The sequence below is a fragment of the Platichthys flesus genome, chromosome 18, assembly GCF_949316205.1.
Source record: "Platichthys flesus chromosome 18, fPlaFle2.1, whole genome shotgun sequence".
Classification (NCBI taxonomy): domain Eukaryota; kingdom Metazoa; phylum Chordata; class Actinopteri; order Pleuronectiformes; family Pleuronectidae; genus Platichthys; species Platichthys flesus.
The window spans coordinates 5,363,450-5,374,905 of record NC_084962.1 but is presented as its reverse complement, the minus strand read 5'-3'; the positions used below and the strand labels follow the sequence as shown (position 1 = coordinate 5,374,905).

Sequence of the window (11,456 nt, the reverse complement as noted above, 5' to 3'; positions counted from 1 at the left end):
TCCACCAAGGCCAAACCTCATTCCCCTTTAAATTCAATCAAGCTGCATCAATTTACCATGTATTATTCTCGGAGAAATCAACAAAGATGTTGAAAAACTTCCTATCTCAATGTTAAAAGAAAAAAAAATCCTGGATGTACCCCATCATCCAAAGTTTAATGGATTCACTCTTGGGTTATGTCCGACTCCAATATCAAGACAATCTAAGAAGAAAAACAACCTCATTGGCGGTGAGAATCATTAAGATTTTCTTTTGGTAAATATTAAACTTTTGTTCTCTTGGACTTGGACACCAGACACAGATTCCAAACTTGTAATACCAACATTGCGCCACAGGTGGCCGCTGTACACCTGAGAATGAACGGCCATTTTCTCTGCAGCCCTACTGATCACATGATTTATTATTAAAGACTCTTAAAAGATACGACACATATTTCACATTCAATATACTTCAACTGATAATACCCCATTCGACATTTTTGCATTTTGTCCCCACTTTACCATTCGATCGGCCCGAGGTTAGAATGTTCAATAAATAGTGGGATAACAAACAGGTGGAAAAAATATAAACTTAATGTAAATGTGTGTGTAGTGTGATATTAACAGCAGGTGGAAATAGACGTAAGGCGGATTAGCCAATCAGCGCGCACAAAGGACCGGATTCAACGTCAGAAGGCGGGACTTTGAGCATATAGTCTGTTCACATACTGCTGGAATAATCGGAAAAAGGAGATCCCAGTTGACCCACGACTTTCATCTCAAGTGTGTAGTCGAAACAACAACACCCTCACAAACTGTCGAGCTCTGACAAGCATCTTACACCACATTAGTCATTACAATATTTTTACGTGGGTGTGTTTAGATTATGCATTTGCTTGTCACACTTGATCCCTAGCTTTTATTTATTGTGCAGACATTATGAATATTAATTATAGTGTTAATTCAACTCTGTAAACACATGGATACATTTTCTTTCTTCAAAACACATGACCACACACTGAAGTTTGAACAACGACGAGGGGAACGTGGACCCTCCGAGGAGCACGCGAACGCACCGTAAACCAAAACAATGGCGGCGCCCGTGAGCTCGGTCTCCCACAGGCCTCATCACATCATCGTGTTCGGTGCCACGGGCTTCACGGGCCGGTTTGTGGTGGAGGAGGTGGCCCGCTGCGCCGCAGAGAGAACCGGGGGCGGCTCGCTGAAATGGGCGGTGGCCGGGAGAAGCAGACAGCGGCTGGAGGAAGTGTTGGAGCGAGCCGCGGAGAGGCTGTGTAGGTGGAGACATGGCGGAGAGAGAGAGGAGACAAGTGTTGTTTTTAAAACACTGACTGTGTGGTTCACTCTGGACTGACAGGGTGTCTGTGGTGTGTCTGGTCTGTGCTGCTCATGTAGCTGCAAATCAACACTTTTGAACTTGACCCCTGAATATAGGGCCTTGACAGCTAGCTTCAAAATGTGGGGCTGACAAGTGCGTTTCATATCAATGATGTGCAGCTAAACGCATTTACAGAATAATATATCTTAATAATATGGGATATTCTCAGCTTGGTTCGTAATATATCAGAAATGAAGTGAGCTCAAAATTTAACCGTGTTTGTGTTCTACAGCTGAAACCATTACTGATTGACAAACAGGTAGATTTCACATAAATAACATTTATCTGTGTGTACTTATACAAATACAATTTCTTATTAATATCTGACATTTTCAGCTTGGTTCACAATAGCTCTGAATAAAATTTAGCTCAAAATTGCTTTGCTCACAGTTCGCTCCTCAGAAACTTGCCTCTCAGTTTAAAGGCTACGACCCATTATTGACTACTGTGATGATGTTTATCAAAATGCACTGAAATCACATCTTGTCCCATTTAACAAAGCATCTAATCGACTCTGGAGATTTACACTTGGATTTCCTTTCCTCACTAATCAATAGACAATGTATAATGCACTTAAATGGCCATCCCTAAATGTAAGAGGAAACGTTCACTGGCTGCAAGTGATTTAAATGTATTCACTTCAATTATCCTTCTTATTAACAACAATATCTTCTGACATTTAATCGTCAACCTGTTCAAAGCCCCATCAGACCTTTAATAAGTTAGCTGCTGATAGTAGCTCCATTTCCTCACCTGGAACCCTTTTCTAAGAAGAAGACAGGACATCTCTATTACAGATGGATGTCTCTTGTTGGTCTTTGGCCATCTTCTGGCTGGAATGATTTATTAATGTATGCGGTCTGTTATTGTCTGTTTCTTTTCGGTTGCCGGTGTGTACATTGTGATATCTATTGGTATGCCCTCTAAATCGAGATGATACATCTCAAGGGGTATATACAAATCAATAAATATGAATTTATGTAAATACATCCTATTAAATCAGGTTTGAGATGTGTATTATCCAGACACAGATGTATAACACACAAAGCCTTTCTCTCCTGTTTTTCTCAGCTATGCCTGAGGTGAGGACAGACACTGAAATCATCGTTGCTGATGTGTCTGATGAGGAATCGATGGCCGCCATGTGTCAACAAGGTGTGGTGGTTCTCAACTGTGTGGGACCAGTAAGTGTTTTGTCAGGGGTTGAAACGAAGGGAATGTAGAGATGAGGTTTGACACATGTTACATTAGAATATAACCCACAGCACTGTGCTCATGTGGTTTGTGTTTGAAACAATGCTGTCTCTGTCCCTGCAGTACAGATTTTATGGTGAACCTGTGGTCAAAGCTTGCGTCGAAAATGGAGCTCACTATGTCGACATCTGTGGAGAGCCTCAGGTACTGTGTTGTTAAATGTCTTTCTGTATTTATCAGCTGTTGGTAAACAATAATTCTGTGATTTGTTAGTGTTTAATAGATTTGAATAATAACTACTCCTTAAGTTGACTGAAGATCAGACATTATTTGCATCTGTTTGTGTTTGACATGGAAATACAATGTAACATTTGTGTTTTTGTGCGTTTTTGGTTGTCCATCCTGAGCAGTTCCTGGAGCGTATGCAGCTTGAGTATCACACCAAGGCCTCGGACAAAGGAGTGTATGTGATAGGCAGCTGTGGCTTCGACTCCCTTCCAGCCGATCTGGGGATTCTCTACACACACAGGCAATTCAAAGGTAGGAAACAGGAGACATAAGAGGGGAAAATGGAAAAAATCTAAAGATGTACATCCCTTACCAAGGCAAAAACACTTCAGTGCTTTCAGAGACTTGTGTTTATTTATATATTGCTCAAATGTAACACTTGCAAAAACATCAACTTGTCTCATTGAATACATTTTAAAGGTTTTTTATATATCAACAAATAGTCACAAACTGTTTTTGTTTTGTTTTGATTTGATTTATACAACGGTTTAAATAACATTTAGTTGAACTCATACATTTGATTGTGTTTTCTGGCAAATTCTGACTGCACCTTGTTCTTCATCTTTCTCTGATTTCAGGAACACTGACAGCTGTGGAGAGCTTCCTGAAAATTAGCAGTGGGCCTGAGGTAGCCTAAACAACTACAGCCTCTGCACTGCATGATTTTTTTAGAAGAAGAAGAATTGCACTGTAACTCTTGAGATACAGATACACTTTATTGGTCCCACACACATGCACACATGCACACACACACGACATGCAAGGGGGGAAATTTGTTTTCTGCAATGACCCATCTGGTGAACACAGGAGGACACACAGAGCAGTGGGCAGCCAGTCATGGAGCCCCGGGGAGCAGGTGTTAGGGGAGTAAGGGGCCTTGCTCAGTGGCACTTAGACAGTGGGGTGGGGTGGCCACTTTGACAGTGTGGAACAGATCCAGGTGTTGTCCAGGTGTTGTCCGTCCAGGTGTGTTGTTCTTGTTGTCACTCCCTGGACTCGACCCAGAGACCACCGTCGGATAGTCGCACTTTCTGCCACCAGTCAACGTCCACGCCACTAGTCCATTGAATCACTTTTTCAACCCTTTTAAGAAGTAAAGTGACGGCTTCTGAGCTGTCACTCAAAAAGGCTCAATGCATGACTAATCATGGATAGTACACATTAGAAAATATAAAACAGACACAATGCTGAAATCATATAGCATTGGTTTCCTGCACCTGACGCCATGACAGAATTTAAAGGACTCTCCCTCCTCTAACAGGGGATGTGTGGTCATGACACCACTTGGCAGTCTGCTGTGCACGGCTTCGCTGACAGCGGCTCTCTCCGCCAGCTGAGGAAGAAGTTTGGCCACAAGCCGCTGCCTGTAGTGGGAGCCAAAGTCCAAAAGAGGTAAGACTATAACTGAGCAATTACTGTCTGGCTAAAACACTTCACTTTGAATAATATCATCTTTATTGGAATGTGGAGCGTGGCCAGAAGTACTTTAATACAGGGATGTGTCATGTGTCTTCTGCACAGCAGGGAGAGATGTTCCCAGTGAAACTGATACGTCTTAATTCTTATCCCTGACCTACGTTTGAATAATTTGAATCCAAAGTGAATGATGGGGATACTATTTAGCTGTGACACCTTCATTTAAAATATAGTGCAGTTTGAGCAAATTCAATCATCAGTAAATAAATGTAAGTTGATGAAATGTGATATATTGTAGTAATAAATGTGCAAGTTTTGGAGAGAAAACCTTCATTTTGCCAAGTTAGGCTGAAAGCAAGTTACTACATAAGAATCCAGCACAATTTGCAAACTGTTACTGTCTGTGTGGCTGCGACTTACATTCAGTGAGATTTTATTGAGTGTGGGAGCTGGCAGTGATAAGGAGAAAGATTTAAAGGACCATCAGTGGATGAAACGAGCTCCAACACTACTGTGCTGATGCTGCAGGGAGAGTTAGATTTGGTGAAAGTACACCACTTAGCTTTCTCTCTGTGTAATTTGTGTGTATGTGTGTGTGTGTGTCTGCAGGGGTTTTGTGTTTTTCAGTAAGGAGATCGAGCAGTACGCCATCCCATTCATGGGTTCTGACCCCTCCGTTGTCAAGAGAACCCAGCGTTTCCTTTACGATGAGGAACAACAGTTACCAGTAAGATTACAACAACGCAGGCACTGAAACCATGGTTACATTTTCTCTATTCATTACAGTGGTTGTTAACCCTAGAGATGTTTCCTTGTAATCACTGGTTACACTTGAGGTCGGTCCAAATGTAGAATGCTTTTCTTTCCTCATCAAACATTTAGCATAGCTGATACTTTGTAAGTATTCTGGAGTCCTCCTCGCATTTTCCTCTGGTTTAGTAGAACAGCTTGAAACAGAGGGATGGTTTGCCAGTACCTCCCTTTGTCTCAGGTAGGAATGCTTAATCACATCACTTGCATTCTTCTTTATGTGCAAGTAGAACATCTGATTATAAAAACACAACCATCAATGGTCAGAAGTGCTCCATAGTCCTAGTGTAGTTTATGTTCTAAGCTGCATTACTAAGATAATTGCTAAATGGGTCCACATACACATGGCTGCCGTCAATGGTCTTGTTTCACTTATGGAGGGTTAATATGGGTGTTGCAGCAAAGAGTAGAGGATATAAATAATGCAGGCACATGAGTTATATGTGTTAGACCTCATGCATGGATACTACACACTATTTACAAAGAAAGTGTAATCAGTCACTTTATTGATGGAAGAATGAACAACATTTTTCTCTCTATGGTGAAAACACAAATTCATAAGAACCTATTTGCACCTTTCCTCAATTACATTCACACAGGGGTTTTGCTTCTGCCCCCTTTATGTTGTTCTCTGGTTTCATAGTAGCTAGTAGCATAGTATGTTTTGCTGACTTCACATTGATAATGCTCTGTAAATTAGATTACATAGTTGGTTTCAGTCAGCCCCAGTGGCTGGCTGCCATCCATTAAACGTGTGAACTTCAAAATGAGACCAAAGCAGAAACAGAAAGTCTTACAAATCTAAAGATGAATTCATAAAAAGTTAAATGTCCTCAAGTTCCAGAGTTAACCTGTTCTATTAAGACAAGTTCATTAATATTCAGCTAACACATGCAAACTTTAGATGGATTTTTTGTTTAACTTTGTGTAACTTTGTGTAACACTGTATTACTGTAATACAGTGTGATCATATGTAACTGTAATATATCTTCAGAGCTTGGTATCATGTTTTTGATACTGGTGCTAAATCAATACTTTTAAAACAGCAACGGTGCCTAAACGTTGTCAGAACTGACACTTGCAGTTGACGATTAGAATAGCTTTTTTCATTGCTAATACAAATTAGAAGATTTAACATATTAACAGTTCAAACTGTACTTAACTTAAATATGCATATATAAATAAATGCAAAAGAAAAAATCACATTATAATTCAATTTCATCTTGAGTAACTTAAAAAACAAAATGCTCTCAGCTCCAAACTCGATCAACTGTCTCCTCATCGCAGAGGCCAGAGACGCCCACACTGATGTGCTCAGCATGTTGACCCGAGTTTGAGGGAGCTATTAGTTAACTGCAAATGTTACACACTGCCATGAACAGAGTGTGTTGCCACCAGAGTCAAGTGTAATGTTACTTCGATGTGGTCATGTTAATGTTACTCAGGCACCGAAATGAGACACAGAAAACTGCGTTGTGATTCAGCAGCAGCCGGAACTGGTGCCTGATATCAACCTGACACATCATCATGTGTTTGCTGTGAGGTTGATGTAGGTCAAGTGCACTGTACCATGCAAAAACAATTATAGGATCCATTAACATTAGAAAAAGCTTCTGAGAAAGAGACCTGGCCAAGACAGTTCTGTAAACTACACTTGCAATCATTTCCTCCATGATAAAGTGAGTTCTCCTCATCTCACAACTCATTTCGCTTCCAACCCTGAGGCTCCATCACAGCACAATTTACAATATTTCCATGTTATCAACAATTTGGCACAACCTGTTCCAGGCAGTGAATTACCATACATGCTCTGCCTCACTTTGGTCAGCCTCAGAAATATAAAGCACCGCTTACATCTCAGTGTTCTGTGTCCCTGAGTAACACAGGTTTGGGACGCTGTATTAAGTGACACAAAAAGGTTGGATATTTACAGCACCTGGTCCTTCTTATCATATGTACACATTAGTATATAGTACGTGGTTGACTCTGCTTCCTGTCGATGAAGAGCAAAGTCTCTGTTTCCCTTGTGCACCTGTAACTAGGTCAGCCATTCCAGCAGCTGTCACTATTTGATCAAAGCCAGAGACACAGGAGTTAATACAAAATATCTCATTACGTTGTTTAGAACGCAATCTACCAGTGGGGTGGAAATCTGATGAGTCATCTGTAGTGATTCATCACTTTCCTCCCCGCTGTTCATTACTCCCTGAGACATCTCATCTCATCCTGCCCCTCTCTTCCCTCCTTTTTTTTCATCCTCTGTTTTCTCCTCTGCAACATAACAAAGTGTGACAGGGTTTGAATACTTTCTGGACCCCCCCCCCCCCCCCCCACACACACTTCACTTTCTTCTCCTATCACCTCCCCCTCCTCCCCATTCTCTCTCGGCAAACCACCTCTTATCTTTTCCTCTCTCTCTGTCACCTTTAATTTCCCATTCTTACATCACACATTCTCCCTCTGCTTCGTCCGTCCACAGCTCCAGTACAGCGCCTACGTCGGGGTCGGTGGCCTCTTCTCCGTGGTCAAGTTCTTTTGTGGCGGCCTGATCTTCTGGTTCATGACCAAATTCAGCCTTGGCAGGAGACTCCTCACCAGGGTAACTACGTCATCCTTTAAAACAACTACATATTATTGTCCATCTTTTGTAGTATTAAAGGGATAGTTCACAGAAAAATGAAAATTCCCTCATTATCTAATCTCCACTATGGCAATGGAGGGTCGGGTGAAGTGTTTGAGTCCACAAAACCCTTTTGGAGGCTCAGGGGAAAATGGTGTTGCAGCCAAATCCAATACAATTGAAGTACTAAGAGCCCCTTCTTCAGACGTAATAAAACAACAGTAAAAAAACATAATACGCCTCCATACTGTCGTCCAAGGGTCCACAAACCCCAATATTCATATTTGACTCGAAACTGTGTCATTTACAGCATTTTCGTCCAAGGGTCCACAAACCCCAATATTCATATTTGACTCGAAACTGTGTCATTTACAGCATTTTCTTAGACCAACTGTCCTTTGATACCCTTCTCTGAGCCGCGGTCACGGTCGCGTGCACCCACCGGAGAGCTGCACACACTGCAGATCACCCGCCCCGCCCGGGGCATGCTAGTGAATAGATAATGAGTACATTTTCATTTTTCGGTGAACCATCCCTTTAATGGTCCAGAGCAGATCTGTTTGGGAAAGTAGCCCCTTGGATGAGGAGTAGATATAAAGACAGTGGCCGCTTCAAGACACTGACTTAAAATGGTTATTCCATCATTTAAATGTGGATGAACGTCACTGTAAGTTGTCAGTATTTCGCTGAAAGGCTTTAGAGCAGCTTGTGTTAAATACAGCAGCAGGGTGTGGAAACTACCGTGAAGCTTTAAGTAGCGAAATGTTCCAAAGCAACATGGATTATACTGTTTGAATACCTCATTTTAAACCAAGAAGAAATCAGTTGAGGAGTTAAGGAGCCTGTGTGTTGAATATCATTTGATTTGATCGTCTTGTCTTTCCCAAAGTTTCCATCCTTCTTCTCCTTTGGCGTGTTCAGCAAGGGTGGTCCAACCACAAAGCAGGTGAGAGATTTTATTACTTCCGCCAAGGAGGTTATGTTTTAATCTGAATTAGTTTGCATGTTGTTTTTTTTGTCATCCAAAAAAATGCTGCTCAGAGAGAGCAGCATTCTTTTGAGAATTTATTAAAAATGATAACTTGGAAGTGAAATAATCCTACAATAGAAACGAAATCTATTCACAAATGTAAACTAAAGTAAAGTTCACAGTGGTGATAAAAAGTATAGGGTAAAAGCACAAAGCATTATGATTGTTTGATTCTTTTAAGACAGTATATATAGTTACAGCCATTCTATTTATTTACTTACTGGTAAAGTAAGTTGTGCTGTCAAACCCTGTTCGATTCCCGATCGTCTCGTCAACATCTCTCTGTCTCTCTCAGATGGAAGACACCTGTTTCAGCCTGACGTTTTTCGGGGAGGGATACTCAGAGGAAACCGACCCCTCGAAGGGCCGACCCAACGCTAAGATCTGCACTCAGGTCATTGGAGCAGGTAACATGGCCACGGCTCAGCCGATGTGTGGAACAATCACAGGCTTCCATACCAGTTCATACCATTCCATACCAGTTCACTGTAGAGGTAGAGACACTGTACAAGTCCCATGTCATGTTCTAAACTGTGGAGAACTGGTGCTTTTCTCGTGGACTATTTTCAGATGTGGATTGATCTATATGTGTTAGGGTTAGGGTTAGCTGAATGGTGTATGTGTTTTGAGAGTGTATAAATAGTCTGTGATAATATAGTATTATCGATGTAGTTTGTGTTGTAAATAGTATTTAAAGCATTATCACATCTCTTCATCTCCATGTCTGTTTCTTGTTGTTGACAGAACCTGGTTATGTAGCCACAGTGTCCGCGATGGTACAAGCAGCGGTGACCTTGCTGAATGAATTGCACTCGCTTCCCAGGAGGTCAGGTTTTTTTTCCTTTTCTTTTCTTCTTTACTTTTCCTCCCTTTGTCATAATAGAGAAGATTTGCTCTTTATGTCTCACCTATTCTGTTGTCTCTCTCTCTCTCTCTCTCTCTCTCTCTCTCTCTCTCTCTCTCTTCTGTCTCCCTTGCCATTGACATTGACAGGGGGGGGGTGTACACTCCAGGAGCCGCCTTCTATAAAACCAGTCTCATCGACCGCCTCCAAAACCACGGCATCAAGTTCTCAGTCAGAGACCACCAGTAGCCCTTCAACAGTAACCAGTGACCACAGTAAATGTCGCAGCATGTACAGATACAGAGTATTGTATTTGTCCTGGTATCGACTGGAGATGATGCCCGACCTTTCCTCCAGTCAACATGACGACTTCTTACTGTTATTGTCATTGTGAAATCCTTGAACCCTGCATGTTTCCTCTTTATGTTAGAAGGTTTGCTCTCAACTCTCTGAGATAATCTGCTGCTGCTTCGACATTTATGTCTCTACATTTGTCCACAGTTAAGTAGTTTAATGCTAATGTAAAACATTTTAATTGTCGTTTTATTAAATTATTTTGATTATTTTATGAATCATAAACAATATGTACATTTGAACTTGAAATGTATAAACAGAGCAATACATTTGAACAAGACCTGCCCAATCCTCAGGAGGATTCTTTGGACCAGTTTTCTTGAGCTTTGGGACCTCTAGATCCAGCTGGTTAAAATGGGGATGGCTAACCAGCAGGACATAGTGGTGGTCGTCAAAGAAGAAGGGAGTGGTGATGAACGTAGAGTTCTCAAGCAACATCAAGAAGAAGAAACAGGAGAAGCTTGAATAGTACCAAAGACTGAAAGGAGCTAGAGAAAATGTGAAAAGTGAAGGCAAAGGTTGTGCCAGTTGTTTATATATATATATATCATAATAAATATACATATTATATACATATCTGTGTGTTCGTAAACACCTTGTCTCATCAGAATAAACATTTTCCCAGTAGAGCTGCAGAGAGTCGAGGTTTATTTTCTAAAACCTTCTCACGTTGATTTGTGTACAAGAGACCTTAACCAGCTCCAAAGATTACTCTCCGCCTTTACTATACTTCACAGAGTCTCCTGCCTTATGTTTTAGCTGGACTCATTTCAGATGAGTACATTTTTTACTCATAAAACACAAAAATTAAACATTAAACAAAATTAAAGAGGAAAACAACAAATTCATGAATTTCAATTCAATCATTATGAGGAACACAATTTGAACATAACATGAATTCAATTATTTAGTTTTCTTTCCTATTAGTCAATGTCAATAATAATCAAAATCAATTTTATTTGTGATATTGCTATTGATGAAAATCTTATTGAAATAATTATTGATATTGTGTTATTGCCCAACCCAAAATGTTTAACATCCCATTTAACATTTGTATTTAATATGCAATTTAAGTAACCTTTAAAGCATAGCAAACACAACTTTGAATAAAGGTCAGTAGATTTAAGATGGTCTTAAATGAGAGGTGGTCAAATTATTATAAATATGATATATGAGGATTTCATCATTTTAACAGTTGAGCCACTTTTCATTTTCATGTTTTCCACTGATATGAAGACTTTCCACCACTCCTGTATCCTCACACATGTAGAATCACAATCAACAAAATATTCAAACATATTCAAACTGAATTAAACCACTAAGGCTTCCAGAAACCCACCACCAGGTGCCAGTGTTTGCTCTGCTCTCCAGCCCTGACAAATATTTACCCTGCACAGCAGTGCACGACAGCAGAGGTCATTTCGTGCCTTTGAGGACACAGAGAACAGTGCCTGGCCTCAGTCAAGCAGACGCCACTAAAAAGCTGGTGAAACTGGGACATGGCCCGGGGAGGTTGTTGTGA

At 40.8% G+C, this 11,456-nt stretch overlaps 1 protein-coding gene across 1 annotated transcript; it reads left to right on the top strand.

Moving 5' to 3' along the window:
- The first annotated feature begins 1,046 nt into the window (after nt 1-1,046).
- sccpdhb (saccharopine dehydrogenase b) lies at nt 1,047-10,681 on the top strand. Its single transcript, XM_062411841.1, has 12 exons — nt 1,047-1,274; nt 2,450-2,562; nt 2,696-2,776; nt 2,983-3,112; nt 3,439-3,488; nt 4,122-4,252; nt 4,886-5,003; nt 7,566-7,685; nt 8,596-8,652; nt 9,032-9,143; nt 9,481-9,562; nt 9,730-10,681. Exons 1-12 carry the CDS (start codon nt 1,070-1,072, stop codon nt 9,827-9,829), a joined length of 1,299 nt encoding a protein of 432 aa, XP_062267825.1. The 5' UTR covers nt 1,047-1,069; the 3' UTR covers nt 9,830-10,681.
- Nucleotides 10,682-11,456: the final 775 nt, after the last annotated feature.